The sequence below is a fragment of the Echiichthys vipera genome (genome assembly GCF_963691815.1).
Source record: "Echiichthys vipera genome assembly, chromosome: 15".
In the NCBI taxonomy this organism is placed as follows: domain Eukaryota; kingdom Metazoa; phylum Chordata; class Actinopteri; order Perciformes; family Trachinidae; genus Echiichthys; species Echiichthys vipera.
In genome coordinates this window covers 25,427,826-25,451,096 of record NC_139840.1, presented here as the reverse complement: position 1 = coordinate 25,451,096, position 23,271 = coordinate 25,427,826, and the positions used below count along the sequence as shown (strand labels likewise).

At 40.7% G+C, this 23,271-nt stretch overlaps 1 protein-coding gene across 1 annotated transcript in view; it reads right to left on the bottom strand.

Moving 5' to 3' along the window:
• Nucleotides 1-23,271, bottom strand: part of brinp2 (bone morphogenetic protein/retinoic acid inducible neural-specific 2) — a gene marked incomplete at its 3' end in the record, with an annotated part of 237,814 nt that overhangs the window by 85,112 nt on the left and 129,431 nt on the right. The window contains exon 3 of the mRNA XM_083928752.1: nt 4,430-4,620. Within this exon, the coding sequence (XP_083784878.1) occupies nt 4,430-4,620 (191 nt within the window). The remainder of the gene's footprint in view (nt 1-4,429; nt 4,621-23,271) is intronic.

Here is a 23,271-nt window from a genome sequence, read left to right as displayed (position 1 = left end):
TCATTACAGAGAATAATCACTTGTATACAGATGTATTCAGAAATGCTTTTGACTCTGATCATCCCTTACCGTTAAATAAACAGTCTCCATTTTAGTCAGTTTTGCAGATGAAAACATATTTGCCAGCAAACGTTGGATTTTGACAGGAACATGAGGGAAATGAAAGACAATTTTTCAACAAAGAGGATACAAGAAATCTGTCCTATATGATGCTGCCATTAAAATCAAAGGAAGACGTAGGTTTGATCTCTCCAAACAAACATAAACCTACAGGGAAATCACATGACAGTGTAATATTTACAACAGAGTATATTCTGAGGGTGCAGATCAGATAAAAGGGATAATAACAAAACACTGGCACATACTCAAATCTTATTATCAACTCAGTGATGCTTTCAAAGAATGGGAGAGGGAGAGAGAGAGCGATAGAGAGCGAGAGAGAGAGAGAGAGAGGGCGAGAGAGACAGAGAATATAGTCTTTCATGTTAAACTGTTTGTGTTGTATGTGTGTCACTGAACTGCAGATATAGTCGATAATCTGAAATGTAGAGACATGAAGAAAATATCTCTTAAAACTTATTATTACTTATAATAAGTTATTTGAACTACTTACATTTCTTAGTTTTTGAGTATCAAGCCATTTTGATGGTTTCATCTGTAATTTTGCACCGAATGCCACGTGAGACTTTAGATTTAGAAAATTGTATACAGCATCATGAAAAACACTGATCACCAGTGGCCATCGCAGGGTTAATACTCTCGCACCACCATGAGTCGTCCGTCTGTCTGGCACCGGATGTCGCGTGACGTGGTGACCTCATAAAGAGGGTAAAACAACATTATGACCTCAAAGACAGAAGCTTTGGCTTTCTGCTGCAGAAAGATTGAGTTTTTAAAGGGTTAACATCCCCTAAAAACAGCACAGTATGCTGAGAGAGAGAGGCTAGTTTTTAATCATATTTGTATATCCCCATGAATAACATGTGTGTCAATTTAAAAGAAGGAAAGTTGCGATTTGTTGTAAAACCCAAGTTCAGGACTGTCAAAAGATGTTATTAGAAAGACGACAGAATTGAGTAAAATGTCCATTCCAAAGTGTCTTTCTAACCAGACGGAAAAAGAAACGTATTCCTGGCGGCGCTCACAACCCCAGAGGGGTAACAAAGCGCACCATTATCTATGGATATTAAAATGACAGTGAGAGCCGAGAGAATGAGACCATACAGCCATTCAGAGAATCACAGAGAGAGCAACCTTAGCTGGCCTTACATCTTTGAGTTCTTGATTAATTTTGACACTCAGGCTGTTTTTTTTTTTCACTACACACTGCACTATATTCACCCTCTTCCATTACACTTGAGTGTTCAAATGATGCCTTAGCCTATATTCAAGACTAACCACAGTGGAACAAAAAATGCCCGTGGCCATGTGAGGCCGACACTATTCTCAACTAACAATGCCACAATATAATGGGAAGCATGTTATATATGAAAATGCAAATAGACGTGTAGCTCCGTCAGAAATAAGACAAAATGGCGGTGATTGGTAAATGTCCGGTGTATGAATTCACTGCTTTAGAAAGAGTAAACTACTGTGTGTAATTTACAGGGAGCGGTGTCTAGAGAATGAGGGAGGGATTTGGGGGCTCAGAAAAGCTGAATTTGAGAAGCAAAAAGACCATAAAATGAGTAAAAAGTTATCATTACCAACTCTGTTTCATTGCTCCCACAGAATCCACTTATTACTGACTGCATTATCTTTTTTTTCAGTCACCGTATTCACTTCAAAACAGCAAAACTGTTTCACTTCACAGCTTCACAGCTATAAAAACTAAGCAATGAAGATATAAGCAGTAGAACAAAAGAGAAAAAAGAGGTACAGACTTAACAGTATGCAAACTGGCTCAGCCCATTCTGTTGAGGTTGTTAGTTACATATAGAGGGTGAGTTCCAAATCACATACCTTTTCCTTTTACTTTTAGGATGTAGTGCTGCTGCAGTTATATAGCACACACTTCGTATGCATACATTTGGGACATAGTGCTTCTTCATAACATTGCAACTTTGATCTTATGGCCCATATATGTTGTGCAAAGGATTGTGGGTCAGAATAGCCAAAATAAAATATGCACGCTTGCATACTGCAAAATCCAACAACATGTACCAGGACATCCTGGTATTTTGGCGCACTGCATTTGACTAACTATGTATTGGGACATAAAAATAATTTCTGGCATGTGTGTTTGAATGCAGGAAAAGTCTAACTATCAGTGTGTCACTGCATTAATCTCGACTCGTCTCCCAGGCTGAAAAAATTTGAGCAAGATGAGGTGGCTTGGGATGCAAACCTAAGACATTACTAAAATATCTGAGGGATATTAGGAGACAGTGTGAAAACAGCACTTGTGTTCTATGTGATCAGTGTGTGAAGGGCTGGTAGCCCACATGGCATGTTTGAGAAGTTGCAAGGGGAACAATGGCTTCAAATAAAAATGTTTTGTCCTAATTTAAAGCCCATTATATCCAAGGACTGTATATAAGAGATGGGTGAAGCTTCCGTGATGTCACCTTTGGTTTTTGGGCTATCGTTTTGAAGCCAGGAGATTGGTATTTTGGCCTTCGTCATCTTGGTTTTTTAAACCGGATGTGACCATATTTGGACAGAAGCGTACTGCAGACAAGTGCTATGTAGCTTCAGGGTGTTTACATCTATTGTTAATATGGTGCTGCGCTAAGCTAGACACCTACCAGGGGAACTGTAGATTTTCTAATGCAAGTCATCCGTGTTGGGCTATTTTAATGTACACAGTATCACTAAACCACAATCCTGTCACAAGGTAGCCCCGGACTAAAGTATCCCCTGCTTAATGGTCTATTTGACTCTAAATGGGACCATAATTTACTAAATGAACATCATGCTGTATTAAAAAAAGACTTGAAACTATAGATTGTGTCCATAAACTCATTAGGAAAATGTTTACTGAGGGAATAAATCAAGAGAGAATGCAGCTTTAAGTGGAGTCTCCTCCTGCTGGACATTCGAGAGAATGCAGCTTTAAGTGGAGTCTCCCCCTGCTGGACATTAGAGAGAATGCAGCTTTAAGTGGAGTCTCCTCCTGCTGAACATTAGAGAGAATGCAGCTGTAAGTGGAGTCTCCTCCTGCTGGACATTAGAGAGAATGCAGCTTTAAGTGGAGTCTCCCCCTGCTGGACATTAGAGAGAATGCAGCTTTAAGTGGAGTCTCCCCCTGCTGGACATTAGAGAGAATGCAGCTTTAAGTGGAGTCTCCTCCTGCTGGACATTAGAGAGAATGCAGCTTTAAGTGGAGTCTCCTCCTGCTGGACATTAGAGAGAATGCAGCTTTAAGTGGAGTCTCCTCCTGCTGGACATCAGAGAGAATGCAGCTTTAAGTGGAGTCTCCTCCTGCTGGACATTAGAGAGAATGCAGCTTTAAGTGGAGTCTCCCCCTGCTGGACATTCAAGAGAATGAAACTTTAAGGCTCATCTCAATTGGCTTCACTTTTCAGACTCTGAAGCTGCGTCCATCTTTATTATACAGACTATGATTATATCTCTTCTAAGTGGGTATCCTCTAAGGCAGGGGTGCCCAATTCCGGTCCTGGAGGGCCACTGTCCTGCATGTTTTAAGTTTTACCCTGCTCCAACACACATGGGTCTAACGATTTTCATTTCACAAAATCGGGTACCTCCGCTCTGAGGTTTTAACCATTCACTATATATCTTAGGGTTTGACTTATGTGAGAACCCTGGCCTTGTTAATCTCCCTGAGTCTGATGAAACAAATGCTTAGATGCTGAGATGTTTATACTTACTATGGAATTTTTAAAATTCTCTTTATAAAAAAAACAACAACAGCCAACTGTAAAAATGTTATCATATATCTGGGCTGCAATGAGAAGACCAGGATCAGCAGTCTATTGATATCATGAAGTCCGCACTTTGAACGCAACAGAGGTCTCAGTCCTGTTTTGTGAGGCACACACAATCGATACCGCTGGCGTTTCTATTTTGTGAGTTACTTCTCTCCGAGGAGATCGAGGGTAAAAAGAAATCCAATAAAAAGAGACGTAAGCTGAGAAACAGGTCAATTTAATCCCTCTTCTGCCTTGTAAGGCTCTTGTAGCTGCACACAAGGTTCATCAGAGGGAAGGATGAGTGGAACATTTCTGTAGAAAACAACCTTGGTTGAATGCTGCAGGTGCAAAGTGTTGTATTGTTACCATCGCTGCTTTTCATTTGACATTTTTTCCTTGAAAAGCACATATATCCTACACTTCTGCAGCACTATACTAACAGAGGCAATAACTCCTCAGAGTCTAAAATGAGTAGCTCTCTATTTTTGATGTGTCCCGACATTTCCTAGCCCGAGAATAAAGGCGCGTGTGTCACCTGCAGTCCTTTTCCTTACCTCCCAGGGTAGCAGAGACTAGGAAGTGGGTCCCATACTTCTTGATGAGGTTTTCGTTGATTTGCTGCAGGGTTGGTCGTCGCCCCAGTAACCGCAAGTTGCGTAGGAACTCTGGCGCCAAGGGTAACGGAGCTTTAAGGAAATCTCTCTTCTCTGTTGCCAGGCTGTTCACCTTCCAGTGGCTGAACTCTCTGAAATGAAGAATATATTAAAGGGTGAATACACACTCAGTTCAAACCTCACGTAAGAAGGAGAGCCTAACGTCACATATAGACACATTCACACACACAATATGCTGAAAGGTCCTTCAGCAGGGACATATTGTGCTCATTTTCAGGGTCATACTTGTTATTTGGATTTCTTCTAGAACATGTTTGCTAAGTCTTTATTTTTCAATTCAGAGACTACATTTTTTTTTCATTTAAACAACTTTTATTTCATTCATTCATTCGTCATTCATCTTCAACCGACATCAGGCGTGAGGCGGGGTACACCCTGGACAGGACGCCAGTCTATCACAGGGCACATAGAGAGGCACAGAGACTTAGGAATCACGTATCCCAACACCTTGCAGAGAATCGAGTGAACATTCCCCAGAAGGGCTGTGTATTTGAATATATATCTGAATCGATGCGTTATGCACTCTCCAACATGGCTGGTGAGCACTTATCTGTTTGCATTTGATTCTAGGTGTGATAAAAATAACGAATTAGATTATTTCAATTAAATTCTCTCCATCTGAGTGACTGTGTAGCAGTTCGGTGTGCTTTCCACAGATTGTGCCATATCCCTTCTGGAATCTCCTCACACAGCTACCTTTCCCACGTGGCTATAACATAAAATGTTGACTGTATTATAGATTCTATTAAGCAGCCATATAGAACAGATATTGCTTTGGGGATGGGATGGCTATATGCCCGAACCAGTCATTTTATGATAGGATGAGTTTTATCCTCATTTTTTTAAAAGTTTTTTATATAAATATATAATAAGCTATCTATATATCTATATATTGGGCAACAAGGTGGTGTGGTGGTTAGCACTGTTGCCTCACAGCGAGAGGGTTCCTGGTTCGAAATCCCGGCTGGGGCCCTACTGTGTAGAGTTTGCATGTTCTCCCCGTGTCTGCGTGGGTTTTCTCCACTTTCCTCCCACAGTCCAAATACATGCATGTGTTAGGTTGATTGATCACTCTAAATTGCCCGTAGGTGTGAATGTAAGTGTGAACATAGAGACACACAGTGTAAGTGTGTCTCTATGTTCTGGTGCCTGTCCAGGATGGACCTCGCTTCACGCCCGATGTCAGCTGGGATCGGCTCCAGCCCCCCCGTGACACCAACAGGGGTAGGCGGTTGAAGATGAATGAATGAATATATATATTTCTATTTAATTGACTGGAAGAGCTCAGTAATGAAACTGTCAAATCCTATTTAATTTGCTTTTTGTGAGTTGATATAACTGTAACTGATTGTATTAAATGGGCAGATGATGTTGTCTCATATTGACCGCAGGCCCCTGAATGGAATCAAATTGAAATCCTATCTTGGCAGACTTTGTGATATCGGCAAATATTGTATCGTTGTCCACAGAAGCGATATAGTATCATATCGCGATTCAACTTAGACCTGTGAATGTTCTCATTTGTCCAGGTCGTCGTTATCCCCAAAGCTTCTGTTTGTGCATGTGTGTGTGTATTTCGAGCATGTGTGTGTGTAACATGAATAATGATAGAGTGAAAAAATTGAATTTCCTGTTGCGGGATAAATAAAGTAATTATTCATCAATTCATTTACGCATCTGACCAGGCTGTACCTGCTTTATCATTTTTAAATTTTAATTTAAAAAAAAGACATGTTAATCTCCCTTTACACCTTATACCCTATTGATAGCCTTTTAAATGCTATATCATCATATTCATCATCATATTGCAGCTTGGCATTTGCGTTTTTTTCTTCAGGGATTTGGAAGGAGGGGGTTACAGGGGAACCAGAACTTAAAGTGACGTACTTGCTTTTCAAAAAGGGCTGTGTGGAAATTAATTTATTACAACTTCTTTTCTTGATTTTTATAGCTCTGCCATCTGCCTAATCCCACTTTAACCCCTGGATAAGATCTATATGCCCACATCTATGTGTCACCGTCTGTCTTTGTGTTACTTGCATATCAGGGTCAGGGGAGGGAGGGTGACGGGCCCTGAAGCCTTTATGATAACTTCCAAAAACATCAGAGGAAGAATAACTAACTAAACTCACACAAATACGTGGATGACTTGTCTGGATGGATTCAATACCAGTTCACTAACAAGATACCTGATAGCAACAGGTGCTTTTTCACAGAAGCCATTTTGACTTGCCACAGTAGGAAAAGCAATTCAAATTCAATTGACGATTGGCATAATTCTATGGTGCTCAGGTGCGGTAACCGAGTGTAATTTATGAAGTGCTTCTGTTTTGTTCAGGCTTTTCCCTTTCTTGCTGTTTTCAGGTTCTGCTCCACTGCATTTTGGAGGCAGGTATTCTGCACGGAATTTGTTTGACGGCTTCAGCTGCTGGCTGATGTGCAGATAATATTCTGTACGTGCATCTGAAATGGACCATTCTGTATGACGAGTGCTTTTGCATTGACACCATGTGTGTATATGTTGTTGTGCTTTTATGTGCTTATGTTTGTCTGGGTGAGATTTGGGGTGCACATATTTGCAGTATGTTTGCTTGTGACACTGATATTACTACTTAAGTGGAATATCTGAATACTTCTTCCACTACCTTTAAAAGTGCAATGTTAAATAAATATCCAGAGTTTTAGTTTGAAACCCCCCCAAAAATAATAATTATCAACAGTGTGGAGAAGTTACAGTTTTAACGTTATGTCAAAGATGTCTATGTATTGTGTTGCAGATATCTACTGAAATAGCATGCTAATCCGCTAGCACCTACTTGTCCTGTCATGTAATAACTCAAGAGGTGGAAGTGAGTCACTCTAGCATCCAGTCTGCCAGCAAGAAAAGGATGCAGAAATAGCGTTGCCTAGAGGCAGCTACACCATTAGCAGCTTTACACATGAACTAAAACGACCTACTCTGAACTGAGATTATGCATTTAAGAGACTGTTGTAATGGACCGGTCCACGGAGAGCCTAAAGACATCCCGGCAAAGATTACTTATTCATCGGAGGCGGCGAAGCGATGCTAAGTCAGCAGGTAGACAAGGCAATCAGCTAGCTCCACGGCTAAGTCGGTGATGTTTTCATGCAGCTGGGTCTCCGTTATTGCCATGATGAAGCCCCGATTGGTAAACCCCAGTCTCATGATGTCCAGCTTGTTGGCGAGAGAATGGTAAACCTGGTATATGTTGGGCCTCTCTTACCAAACCTGCCAAACCTGGATGCCGGGTCTTTTATCCACCTCAGTTTACATTTTTGAGGAAACTGCACGTTTATTGGGTCATCTAAATCATGAAGTTCTCTCCCAAGGTGAAATGTTTTTTTTTTTTTTGGGAGCATGTGGCACCTTTAAGGAATCTCTGTGGACTAACTATTTCTGCTCACAGTATGTGATACTATGGAGCTGTGTGATATTTGGGTGACTTTACTTGCACCCGCTTCTTTAGCAGTCTGGACGAAATGCCAGGCAGCAGCAACAATCTTATTTGAATTCAACTGGTCAACAGAACACGGTGACATAAATTGAGAGAGAGACAGAGATGAGCCTAGGAAAGTCATCCATTTCAAGTATCTGATAATCATTTTATCACTTCACTCCCGCCACAGCGGAACCCAGAGGTATGTGAAGATTATGCAAATACCAACAGGAAAGTACAGATCCACCTCATCTGCATGCATTTACTGGCAAAAACAAGAGGCGTTGAATACTAACACATTACATATGCATTTCCTCTGAACAAAATACCAGCCGTGACACAGTGTTTTCCCATGAGTACTCTCTCTCTCTCTCTCTTACACACACACACACACACACACACTCAAAAACATACACAGAGGGAGATACATACACTGTATCATTGTCTCAATTTCTCCCTGTCTGCTCTTACAGAGCCTTTTTGCGGTCAATACTATTTCCAACAACACAATACTGTAATTATGCTGTTGACGGCATTATAACAACACTCGGAAACGTACAATAGTCCAAGTCCCTTAATAATACACAGTAGATGTGCATTGGGGCATTCAGAAGGGCTGCAATTAGTTTGCAGTTGCTGCATTGCATATTAGTCTTCAAAGGAGAGATCTAAGATTTGTAACCATTTAGTACAAACCATGACAAAGCTTTCCTCTGAAGGAATGGCCCTGAGAGCATGTGGTCAAACTAGCGCTTCATTAGGAGGTTCATTCTCACGTAATGCACCAGTTAATGTCGGTAGCCCGGCCACAGTCACTGCAATTTGTACAATCTATCATTAACTCTGGCCACATTGTTTATTTCATGAAAGCAGGGCAACTCATGGAGACTGAGTCTGAGGCCACAGTTTGGAGCTGCACACTAAATGTGTAAAAAGATAACCAGACTGAAAAACACAAGAGCAAGAGCAGCCCCTCCTTTCCATCCGCAGTTTGTAGGCATTAGTTTATTCATATCATCTCGCACACTGGAAAGATCTTTTTAAATTATAATCAATAAGGAAAGAAGAAAAACGCAGATGGACTCTGATTTAAATTCAAGCACTGACACCATGATATGAACACATTCTGTTACATATAGAAGTGCATTAAAAATGTAACAAAGAAATGTACAGAGACATTGCTTACTCAAAGGGATAGTTCATAATGATAATATTTCATCTGTGTGTGTGTGTGTGTGTGTGTGTGTGTGTGTGAGGATTCATTTGTTTTAGATTGGGAAATATTTTTTTCCATGACTCCAATTAAGATATTAAGAGCAAATACAAAATAAGATATAATCCACGGGATAAAGGGAGCCCTCTTTCAAATGCATTATTCACCATTTCACAAATGTCCTAAAAATGACCAACAATGACACATAAGAATATTAATTTCAATTAATTAATTAATAAGAACATTTAAATGAGTGCACCTGTGATGATGTTATGATGAATGATTGTCAACCCAGTTGAAGAGATAACCTTGAAGGAATAGAAACCTATGACGAGAATAGTCACTCCTATGACTCTTAAGCACAATGGGCCCAATTCTTAGTGACAATACACTATTGCCCATTTCCCTGGGGACACCCTGGAACTCCCGCAACAACCACAATTGGATTGGTTTTAAAATGCCAACATACTGCATCTTTTGTCTAATGATCAGAAGTTATACTGAGTAGGTGAGGCGGTATATGGTATCCGTCCAAATTGAATGGCTTTACAAAATAATAACAAAACAAAGGGTGAAGAGATGTAACAACATCTATTTCACACTGTAAATCTCAACATAAATAAATTACATTAAACCAAACAAATATTTGCGTAATGAAGTGATGCGTGAGTATGTTCCTTCATTTACATACACCTTCATTTACATACACCCCTGTCCTTGTTCTGTTTAGTTGCTCTCTATTGGGTGCTTGAATGTGCCTCACTCATGTCAAAGGCAGCGGAGAAGACAGGTGTCATCTTATGAATAACTTCTGAACACCCACTCCTGCCATATGCATAATAACTGTGATGTTTTTCAGGGGCACCTACTCCATCGACAGTTTAATCCACTTGTCTTCTACATGCCTGTACGGTATACCCAGTTATTACAGTCAATCCAAGAAATCGTACTCTTCGCAGGGAAATAACTTTGTCATCTCTCACTTTTCACTGCACGCATGTAGCACCGCACTCTGCTCTTTGTTCTTGTGGCTTAATCCCTCAAAACAAGCCGGCATCATGATATTTGCTGCACACCGGCTTGTTTTTCAAGCACAACGGCAGGAAATTATTACTATCTACTGAAATGTTTTACAATCTAATGCAATGGCTCTGCAAGATATACCACCCTGTTAGTGAAAAAATGACATAGCGTGGTTTCAATTAGAATGTGTTAAATTGAAAGGGAATTATAGCAACCTAATAATAATTCAAAAGGTATTTGTCCAGCACTGCTTCCACCGATTGTAGGAGCAGTTAGTAGGCCTAAGTGATAAATCCAAGGTTGACAAGAACAGTGCTAACAGAAATTAGTAGTATAACGAGAAGTGTTATGTTGATTTAAAATTATGTACAAAGAGAAGCATGTGCAGGAAAGAGGGGCAGCACAGTGGTGTGGTGGTTAACAATGACGCCTCACAACAAGAGGGTGCCTGGTTCAAATCCTGGCTGGGGCCCTTCTGTGTGGAGTTTGCATGTTCTCCCCGTGTCTGTGTGGGTTTTCTCCAGGTTCTCCGGTTTCCTCCCAGAGTCCAAAGAGATGCACGTGTTAGGTTCATTGATGACTCTAAATTGCCCGTAGGTGTGAATGGTTTTCTGTCTCTGTTCGTCTCTATGTGCCCTGCGATACCCCATGTACCGATGTCAGCTGGGATCGGCTCCAGCCCCCACGCAACCCAGACAGGGACAAGCGGTTGAAGATGAATGTGCAGGAAAGAGCAACCAAATTGAAATACATTAAAAATCTACAGTATATTATTTAACTATTTAGGAAATTGCACAGTATCCCTCTACCTTCATTGTTGTGGCCTTTCAGAATAAAATGAAAAGCACCAACAGTCTATAGATTTCTCCTAAATTCACCAAAACGTAAGTATTAGATAACGCTTCATTTGCATATTTACACATTACGTTTCAGAATACTTATTGTCTTAAAATAAGCAATCAACTGGGGAAGTTTGGATGGTGATAACATTGGTGTTAACATTTATTTTATCCTGCTCACCTGTAGTGTGTTGCAAAATGTATGAATTTTACAATCATATCTTTAAAGACTGTTTTCTCAAAACTATTTTTTCTCACTCTGAGCCATCCCTACTTCAGCAGCTGCTTCATGCACCAAAGTGTCCAATTTAAGTCCTATCTATATTATAAATCATTCACAGCCTCATTTATGGAACATTTTACTCCTAAAAACATGTCAAAAAAGGTTTTCTTTTTTTAAAAAAGGTCTGTTGCCAGTGTTTTGTGATTTATGTAGTGATTAAAAAGGCATCTGAAATGTGAAGATACTTTGGCCTCAGTGAGAGTGGTGAGAGAATCAACTCACTGCAATCAGGTGTGTGTGGCACTGATTGGCGTTGATTCAGCGCAGGTGTGGGGAGTTTTCATATACCCTGAGACTCCAGTGCTCTGTGCTGACTCATTATCTCACCATCAGAGGTAGTGATAGCTTCTCAAGCTGGGGTGCTGGAGAGTTTGTTGTGACTCCAATCTTTTGGGTTATCAAAGGTCTCCCGGGCAGCCTCTACCTTTTGTTTTGTGTCTTCTGAATCTCATGGACAGCGGTGGTTTAGTTAATCATTTTAGTGCTTTATTCCATTAAGGGAGTATGTAGTGACTCTGTAGAGTTTTTTTATTTGTTTCTTTTCCTCCCCTTTCCAATTCGTATTGGCTTTTGTGGTTATACGTTAGACTCGAGACTCCTCTGGGTCTGCACCTGTGTCATCACCCCCCCCCCCTAAAATAATGCCCATTTTGCATATTCATTTTAATTTGTCTTAGCAACTGGGTGTTTTATGGTGACATCTATTAGCTAAAATTTCTACCCTATACACATGTCAGTGTCTCCCCTCTGGTATAAACACAGATTTATCATTTTATTCAATCTGTGGCCCAAAATCTCAGTGTCAGGTCTTTAGCACTGCTCTATCACATAGTACAAAGCACCTAGCAATAAGCATTGAAACAAGACAAAAAAAGTCATACAAAAACAATGGCCAAAGACATTTGAACTACAATGCTTACTGTAGAACAAATATAGCTATTTTAATTACAGCAGCAGTTAGATGACAAATAGCCCAAACAAAAGGTCAATCTAATTTGAATATGGCAAACTATAACAATTAGTCTGCAGCTATCGCATGCATCAGCAGGCATTAGTTTTAGCCTAGTATTTAGTCCAGCGAGTCACAGGATGGTGGCCGGTAGCTGCACACTGATTAACTGAAGCTGATTTAGACTGATGTGTTTTCTGAGCTGCTCTACAGTGACTGAGCACTGAGAAGGAGAGCTGACGACGACGGGCCCAAAAGCAAAGACGAGCAGTGCATCATTTACTTTTCTCCTCGCTTCGCTCTCGAAGAGTTAACGGTGAGGCTGTTGGCTGACTATTTGGCTAATGATGATAGATTGTATTAATTAAAAGGTTTTAGCACTGGGCTGATTGCACCTGCAGCTCCAGCACTTGGTTTCGCTGAAGCAGGGGGATTTTTTTTATTATTATTTATAAAAATAAATAAAAATTTGGTAAAAAAAGAAAGAAACAGAAAACACTGCCTTTGCAGAAAGGTGCCTTCCCTTGGGGAGTATGTTGGACGATAACACCTGGTTGTTATTATCTGTCAGATTCAGAGAGAGCAATGGATGGCTCTCAGGGTGAATAGATTCACTAAACACTTCACATCTGTGCAGCTGTGAGGACAGGGAATCATCTGACTCTCAGAACAGGGTGAAAAAGTTTTACTGTATGAGTGCGGGAGCTCATTGGTTGTTACCTTGCGTTCCGTATGTGGTTCACTCCACTTTGCACATCTCACCGTACCCCACAGTGCACCACGAGCCTATTTGTTCTGAGTTTTGAGTACTGATGAGAGGTTGGTGGTGTTGAAAGTTAACACAGCTGAAACTTTACAATGAGAAGTTTCACCTGAGTCAGGTACAGTCTCATCTATTATCAGCAGTGGCCCACATATTTCTGACAGGTTGGTGGTTGGTGGCGTGCACAACCTTCAGGTGCTCCATGAAAATCGGGCTTTACGGCTCATAAGCAATTCTCAACGGAAATGAGCCTTGATCCAGGATAAGGAGGGGTGATATTTTCTAACCAATTCATTTAAAGTGTTTTTATTGTGCTCAGGAGGACACGGTTACTGCAGTAGAAAGGACAGAACAAATACAACAAGTAGGAAGTGACAAGGACACTACTGCAAGTAATAACAGCCGCAGACCATACTGATACTAAAATACAAGGTGTTTTCCTTCTGAGATAGCTGCGATATCCGCTACTGTCTCCTTGTCCAGATTTGACTCATTTCATGCAGTGTTTTTCACTGAGAGTGGGTGAGTCTTAGTGGTTAGCACTTTTGCCTCACAACAAGACAGTCCCAGACTTGAACCCTGGGGTGATGATGGAGCCTAAAGCTCATCAAGGCACACCCCTATGCTGAGTCTCTACCCCCTGATTCCCTGGCATTCCAGTCACTCAACGACTCTGTTCTACCCTGTTCATCCCTGTTTATCCCCAGACAATCAACCCCCCTTTTCATCCCTCTCTCTCTCCTCAACCCTTCTCATCCCTCTCCTCGACCCTAATCATCCCACCAAACACAGTCGTCACCCTAACCTCCCTGTATCCTCTAGCTATTTCAAATAAAACTTCTTTCATACCATACAGTGGCATGGTCTTCTTAGTGAATAGTTGAATGGACTAGGTGTATAAAAATACACCTAACCTTTTGTTCGATGTTAAAACTGTAACCAACTGTTTAGAAAGTTGCTGCAAATATAACTTAATATAATTTATGATTTCTTAATAAACAGCCAGACAGACAACATATTGTGAGCCTACAAGTCATAATTGATTTGTGGATAAAAGTAAGGTGTAAGGAACCACAGTCTGCAGGGACACCCATGACAAGCCCTCTGCTGTGTCATGAAGAAGGTCAGCCTGATCTTGGTGGTCAAATGCATTCTTATAACTGCCATCAGAACTCTTGTCTGTTGATGCGTTCATAATTGTTCCTGTTAACGGACCTATTTTTGTTGGTACAGTGCATGTCCTATTTGGATAAAATGTCACATCAGCTGCAACAAGAAACTCTAGAAGCCTGATGGATGATCGATGACTTTGATGGTGGAGCAACCAACTTTGTCAGACTAAGGCTACTTTCACACTGCAGGTCTCAATGCACAGTTCCGATTTATTGCTCAAATCCGATTTTTTTGTTTGGCTGTTCACATTACATCTTTAAATGTGGCCTGTCTACAGATTGCTTTGTGAACAGCTCACGCTCCTGAAGTGACCCGCATGCACAGTTGATCACTGATGACATCACGCCACAAGGGTGTTTACGGAAACGAACATGGCAACGGCAACTGGTATTGTAGGACTTTATGGCTAAAACTTCACTTCACTCTCCCTCCGCTGCTTCACTGCTGTCTTCCATGTTTGTTTTGATTCTGTTCCTGGCTCCCGTCTGTGGCACACTTTTTTTTTTTTTAATCAACTTTATGTCATTGATTTCCAAAACAGTGCAGTTTTGTGTAGTGTCACATTAAATGCGACTTGGCTGTTCAGATTGCAGTCGCATTAAAAGAAATCTGATACGTATCCGATTCAGTTGCACATTTAAATGTGGCCTAATTCTGATTCGAAAAACTCAGATTCAATGGGACTTGTGCCGTTCACACTGTCAAAAGCAAATCAGATATGGGTCACATATGAGCTGAAAATCAGATTCAGATCAGGGAATCCGACTGCAGCAGTCTCAAAGAAATATGATGACAGCGTGCCCTGCGGAGTCGACAGTGAATGTAGCCTAAGAGAAAGACGTGTCCTAAACCAAGGCGGTCGAGTCGGCCCAATCTGACAGTCTTTGCTTGGTTTTTGTCGCGACTGTTTTCAACATCCACGAGTAATTAAGAGTCATCAATTAACCTAACACATGCATGCATTTGGGATTCAAACCAGGAACCCTCTTGCTGTGAGGTGACAGTGCTAACCACCAAAACATTTTAAGCAAGAAATATAAAATACAGTAACAGAATCTTGGTTCATATGTGATCAGCACCTAGTCTGACTGTTTGAATGGAGTTTTGTGAGTCCGGGTCGTTGTGGTGGATGGACCTAATTTCCATAAAGTTGAGGTCGTGTTTATGCAAATTCCGATTTGGTGAACGGTCTGTCAAACTACCAGGCTGTATCCATCATGCAACTGATGAACTTCATATATGTCAACTGGACTGGTGGATCCCCACCTTGAGTCGCAGGTTTTTAGTCATGTAGCAGCTGGTTTTAGTGCTAAAATGGAAGCAGTCTTAGCAGTAGGAGTAATGCTCATGAATATGGCCCCTGAACCTTTAAGTTGCTGAAGTCCATCCTCTAGTTGTGGGATCTGAGTTCATTAAAACTCCCTCCAGTCTTTTGGGAGCCCTCTAGAAATAGACCCTCCACCCAGCCTGGAGGGCTGAAGCCAGTGCATTATTCTTTTTTAATGATGCCTGAGTTGCTCCCACAAGAGTCATTATAGATCTCCTGGAAGGAATTAAACTGGAAGCTGACTGCAAGGGACCCCAAACAGTGATCCCATTATGACAGCTAATGGGAGCTGTGACATGAAGGGGAAAGCCAAAGATTATTAGTCGACAAAATTATTCATCACTTTATGACTGATTCAACAGTATTTTAAGGTAAGCACAGTGAAGTTTGTTGAGTAAGTTTCAAGCATGCGGGTTTTGAGATGATATTACGGAGGGGAAGTCAAACCAATTTAATGTGTGGTAATGTTAAATTTGCATGGTGTGTCCTAAATCTGTACAAGACATCACCTGCCTACATACGAGGCTGGCGTATCTAGGTTGAGTGTCTCTGTCAGCTATTTTTATAGATTTGTCATGCTTCAGCTGTGTCTTGTGGGCTTAAAACACCACACTTTATACAATATATGTCAATGACACTGCTGAGATCTGACATGATTGTAGCAAAATCGAGGAGCCATTTTGAGGTCTAAGTAATTGACTTGAAAGAATAAACAAGTAATAAACATTGATCAAATATACTGAAAATATATTTTCAGAGGGAAATACACGTAAAGTTTTAGGTTCAGTTAATACACAATTCCAATTAATACTAAACTTGCACAACCTTCAGACCTTCCAGTCAATAGTCAACATGCAAAAAATGTTGAATTTGTAAATTGTTTTTGGAGAAAATGTGTTGTCAAGTGCTCTTTAAGTAAAGAACCTGAGTAAATATTCCACCACTGGTACAACCATTTGATTTACATGTTGAAGACATTCAATAATCAAGTCAAATGATCGAAATTATTGGTGCAGGTGATAGTAATAGTAACCAGTGTTGTGCAAGTCAGAATCAGAAATACTTTAATAATCCCAGGGGGAAATTATTTGTTCAAGTTCAACAAGAACTATCTGAAAGATTAGCACAGATTAAAATGGACTAATTTACGTTCATAGTTCATACTTCACAGTCCCAAAAAACGTCCACATTGATTCCTTATGTTTATTATGCTTCAACTCAATGTGTGGTTTCAAATTTGTTGCTAATGCGGCTGAAGTTTTGACCGTTGAGCCTTGATTTTTCAGAACAGCTGTTTAGTCTTTCCCTCCTGTTTAATGTACTTGATGCCTTTGTTGGTTGGACTGATTAGGTTTAGGCATGAGGAGTGGGATTGGTTCGGGATAGGCCAAGAATATCAGGGTAAGCCAATCAGAGAGAGAGAGAGAGAAGGGGAAAAATAGATGCCGAGTAGTGTGGTACATGCCTTCGCCATAAAATGATTAATATTTAACACAGTGACTGAGTTCATGTATCTGGTTAGAAGTTGCGAACCGAAACACTGATAACACTGTTATCAACACTGGGGGCAGCTATGGCTCGGTGGGAAGTGTGTCGTTTGATCCCCACCTCCCCCGGTCCACATGTCAAAGTTTCCTTGGGCAAGACACTGAACCCCGAATAGCTCCCTGTGCTGCACATGGGTGTGTAAATGTGGTGTGAATGATAAGATTGGATGGTATGTAGATGTCCACTGCCATCAGTGTGACTGGCTTTGTGAATGGGTGAATGTGACAAACACTGTGAAAGCACCTTGAGTAGTCAGAAGACTAGAAAGGTGCTATATAAGTACAAGTCCATTTACCATTCCAACACTGAAACATAAAAAATATGTACATTCTCATACAATGCTACGAGGCACTGGGATATTGAGGTTACGTACATGAACACAACAACAAGGTGAATGCCTTGGGGAACATATGCATGACATTATCATATGTGTCTCTTTAACCTTGTAAAAGTGCATATAGTGTACAGGAATTTAGGTTTTATCCAAAGATAAGTGCACTAACAAAATAAACTACACTATATGAAGTTTCTCTCAAGCAGCAGAAGTGCAAATTGAATTCATTGGCTGAAAAGTTTCTCTTAAGAATTGAATGAGTGTCGGAGTGTGGTCTGGCTTCGTTTATAGATTAATACAGAAACAATATAGGCTTGACATGGCGCTGATTTAATAGCACCAAGCTTATTTCAGTGTTACTTTAAGGGAACACATTTTTGCAGAGGAGGACTTAAGACAAACAAGTGAACTCTGAGAATGCGTGACGTGCTCTGAATCTGCTCGCCAACCTACCTGCCTCCCTGTATTAGTATCATACTGGAGAGATCAAGGCGCCGAACGCCTCACTGTTCCTGTTAAATTTCTCTTAGCTATTTTGGAGCTGGAGTGTGTGAGGAGGCTTATGTGTCCTATTTACCTGCAAAACTAAAAAACTAGGTTTTGGGATTATTAATATTTGTATCCACCCATCCTTTCCCCAAAAGAGGGACGAGGTCTGTGGCTTCAGCGCGAGATACCCCTGTGTGCATTAAAATGAATCCATTTCAAATGAGAAGGCGTCAAATTGATTGTTTCTCATGCTGAATAATTGTTCTGAAAGAAACTTGAAATTAAATATCTTGGGTGTCTTTGACATAAAAAGTGCCCTGTTAATTTGTTAAGATACGCTCCATCTGTCACTGTGTGGTACCTCTGCCACTTTCCAGTAACACGTTTCTAAAAAGGCACAGCTACGTATTTGTGCAGCTGCATTATTCATAACTCCTACTGCACAGGGAGATTACTTATAAATGAGCATAGGTATCCCCGAATCACAGAGTGAGAAAGTTTCAAAACTTCTTATGGCGATAAATGAATGAACAAATGAATGAATAAATGTGTAACAGTGTGGTTGGAGTAGGCCTCTCCAGAAGACCACTTTTTGAGCTTCTAGTAGGGGGAGCAGCAGCTGCGGCATGAACCGGGAAGAAGTCGGCCATCCAGCTCCTCACACACTGCCCGTAAACAGTGTTCATCTTCATTAAAAGGCCTGAAAACAACAACTGAGCAATAACTGCTCAGTTATGACGACATGTCTCTGTTCCCGGCTGATATAGATGGCACAGCGCTGCAGTATTAAAGAGGAATTAATCAGTTAGAAGGCAAGTGGTAATTGCTCCAAACAGCGATGTGAATTACAGCCCGCATGCACATCTTTTAAGCCCAACATTGGCGAAACAGAGCAGCTAATATTGGTAGCATAGCAACAGGTTAACAACAGTCCTGCAGCTGCCTGCTGCACTCAGCTCCAGCGTGAAGAGGAAAGAAAAGCGACTCTAATGACAGCAAACCTGCCCTACGAACGATTATCTAAATTCAAGTTTATTTGAAAACAGGGACAAATAGATGCAGGGTAGTGTGGTACATGCCTTTGCCATAAAACGATTAATATTTGACGCAGTGAGTGAGCTCATGTTCCTGGTTAGAAGTTGCGAACCGAAAGTACAGTTTATGAGTGGGTCGTCCTGCAGAGAGATTGGTGGTTCGATCCCCAGCTCCCCCGGTCCACATGTCAAAGTTTTCTTGGGCAAGACACTGAACCCTGTGCACAACAGTGCACAACAGAACAGTGCACATTAACAACATTATTTTTCATCTGTAGTCCCTAGACAGATGTTAAATCACCTTAAAAACAGAACAGAATATAGAAAAATATAGAAATAATTGGATTAAAATTACAAAGTTACTAGCCAGAGCAATCTACAAACCATGCACAGCAGTTAACAAACATGACAAAATAGTATCAATTTATAAAATATCATTCAAGACGCAAGACACGTCACACCACAGCATGCAAAGCAGAAGTAAGAGAGCTGTCTCCCTCCTATCCTTGTGTCTCTCGTACAAAGTTCCTTAAGAAGCAAAGTCTTTAGTCAAATATTCTGGCCTTAGACTACAGGCCCATTATTTAGTATTAACATTAAGTTGGATTTTAAAAACATATACAGGTTTAAAAAAAAGCAGCTAAAAATAAGGAGTAAGGGACAATATTCACACATAACTAAAAAAAAAAAAGCAGACTAAGACACTGAAAAGTAAAAAAAGAGAACAGATAAAATACAAATACAAGAGTGTTGACATGGGAAATTAGCACCAGTTTCATTTTCCTGCGTGTGCCTTTTCTGCAGCAATAGCTTTAACAATGAACTGGTGAAATACTCACTGGGATATATTTGAGAAGCAGCTCCCAGCTCCTTTGTCGGGCCCTTTTCATCACTGCCTTTGTGCTTCTCCGGCTGCTTTATTTCTCAATGTCTGCCAAAGTCATGTAACACAAAGCTCCTATCTCTGTCTGTTCATTTCACAAAAATATCAGACTTGTATCTGCAGTGGACAAGGCTCATGTCAGACGTTGTTAGAAGTCACCCATACTGCTTTATTATTTGTGTCAGTTGTTTTCTACTGTCATTTAGACTTCTCGTACACACATGTAAAGGTTTGAATACTCACAAAATTAATAAAATACATGATATATTAGGTGCCTAAGCACTGTTTTTATTCGAGGACTACGACCAAAGCAGGAAAAATGTGTTCAAGTCTAAATAAAAACTGTAATTGTTGGTCCAGGTGGAAATAAACAGTGGAAATAGAACATGGGGGAAATAAGTCAGAATTGCATTGAGCCATATTGCAGGATTTATCTTAAAAGACTCGAGGTTGTGTGTGTGTATAATAAAACCTGTAAGAAAACCTCCCACTGATATTTTTAAACTACAATAATAACTAATATGCTGCCTTGGAACAGAGATTTTGTCCGCAGCGTGTCCTGTGGCTCATATGTTTTGATAATGTAGTTTTTAGATAAACAATCTAATCTCGTTTATTAAATACTAGCTTTTAACAAACCCCATTTCCCATAAGCCCTAGAGCCGTTTTACTAGCCGAACAACTCAAACCAAATAAATGTAAAATTAGTCTGAAGTCGGATTATAAAAATGTGAAAAACATCAACAAAAATGGGCCATGATAATTGGCTCGTATTGCATAATTTTTTAGTTCATTAAAAAAATGTTCATATCTATTAGGAGCACATTCGTGTTCATATTCGGATAATGTAATATAATGTTCTTGTTTAAACCCTAACTATTTTCACTACATCTGTGCCTGTCTTGCTCTGGTCCATTCTTAATTGTGCACTTCATGAGGCCCCCCCACCACTTCCTTTATCCTCTCATCTACCACCGTGCCACTTAAACACACCCTGTCAGAAAAGCTAAATTGCTTCATCAGAAAAATGTAATAATGGCATTGTTAGAGCCCCCCCCCCCCCCCCCCCCCCCAAATTCAGACCTCCACCACCACCAATTCCCATCCTCCATTTAGTGAATAGAGATAGAACCTAGGAATTATAATCCAAATTGACTCTTGTTCAATGAAAAGAGAAAGTGCGCAAGCAGCATGCATACAAATCCCCCCCCCCTTTTCCTGTATGACTGTATTGCCCTGCAGCCACTCCCCCACTGTGTGTGTGTGTGTGTGAGAGTGTGTGTGTGAGTGTGTGAGTGTGTATGTGTGTGTGTGTGTGTGTTCCAGCTGGGATGAAATAATTGAATCAGTACGTGTTAAAACACATATCTGGTGGCACTTATTATTGCTGTGAGCTTTCGACTGTCCTGTTGCGATGTCATTTCTCTGGCACATTCACAGTGTTGGGCACACATGTGGGCATGCGGACCAATTACAATCTAATTCCAGTGCACTAGTATGGGGTGAAAATTGTCTGCTGCCTTTGAGCCTCCGAAGGAAAAGGAATATGATGGCAGCGTGCCCTGCTAAGTCGAGGCAAGTGCACTTATATTACTTCCAATTTGACTTTTGCTTGAAGTAATATACAATGTAAAGCAACCAACCAGGTTTAAAGTGAGATCAGTTAAACTAAGCAGCAATCAATCATATAAATGTATGGTCTAAAGTAACAAGCAAAGTAAAGCTCTGTTATTTTATCTTAACAGTGAATCAAAGGACCAATGACTAATGGAGATTATCACCCAACAATGCTGTGTACTGCTGTAAAACCAAAACCACAAGTTTAATCTTGTCCAGCTCATCTACCATCTACAGCAGAGGCAGCTGTTTAACAAAAAGGCTACCCCCGTCCCCGTCCTGCTCCAAACAGCAGACAACGTTAGCAACTTAGCCAACATTAGCAATCGACTGGTGGGCCAAGTTAGAGACGTGTTAGAAGCGAGATTTCCGTATGTGTCACATGTTTCACCTAGCCAAGTGTGTCCTGAGAGTATTGATTTCAATTGGAGAAATGAGCGGGAATACAGATTATGACTGATCCCTCTGCCCCATAATCACCGAAGTAAATACTCTTTACAAGATCTCTCCAGAACATTCTGACACTTAGGGCGCACTCACACTGTCCTTCCTCACCGCGCCCCAGGCTTTAGGGTACTTGTCCCCCCTCCCTTTCCCCCCTTCGCCCCAGGCCCGTTTGTACTCACACTGCCTGGGCAGCTGCTATGGCCTACAACCTGCTGTGGTGTTTGTTCTCTTATATACATATACATATCAAATGCACACACACCTGCACCCACACACACACGCACACTCCATTTGATGCAACACACACCCACGTTATGTTCCTTTTGGGTTGTTTAGTTAAATAAACACTGCATTATATTCAGAGCTCTGTGTGTCTTCTCTCCTTTGTTTCAACCTGAGAGCCAGGGTTGTAACATTTAGAATAAAGCATTTAAATAAAGTGTGCACATTTAACATTTCATCCATTCTCATGTTCACTACTTCTTTAATCTGTGACGGTGATAGACAGATGGTTCATCCAATAACCTGCCTGGTATGTTCTGAATATGCCTGCCCTTTTCCCCTTTTCCAAACAGCATTAACAGGCTTTGGTTTTGTCCAACAAACCATCTGGCAGGTCAGGTTACCAGACTGTTGCCTAGCAATATAATTTAATTGAAAAGTCAGTACGAACAAATGTGACATATGTCTGAAGTAAGTCTCACTCTGTAATTTGCAAGTGAGTGGTGACATAAGACGCAAATGTTTTATTAATCGAGAGACCGTCTGAAAAAAAAAAAGCAAAGCATTTTTTGAAAAGCTTATGCACATTCTGAGGTTTAGGGTTGTAGTCTTTTATGTATAATTTATGATATGGATTTCATGCATTGTGACCGATTTGATTTTTTTTAAACATTCTGCCAGTTTCAGGATACAAACCATTACATTTCTTGGGCTACAATCGGATGTATGAAACTCAAACAGAGCCTGTTGGATTACCCCAAATCAACACCGAGCACATTTCAAAAAGTATATTTGATTTGGCATCTATACATAGCATTATATTTAATTACATTATCATACTGCTTTTGCATGCAGCCATTGCTCTGCAGTTCTAGTGGACCAGTCTGTGCCAGAAAATGCACCTTGCAGCGTCTTAGAAGCCTAAAAAGTCTGTGCTGTGGCAGTTTGCTTGTTTCCATTCATTTGCCAGTTCCCAATGTGCTAAACATTAGGGTTACTGCCAAACAACACGACGTGGTAGAACTAACTGGTTCTAAGCACAACCTGGACACCGTCTGCTCTTATCCATATGGTCAATTTGTCTTCCACTCTCACACTGAAGGGAAAAGAAATGAGCACA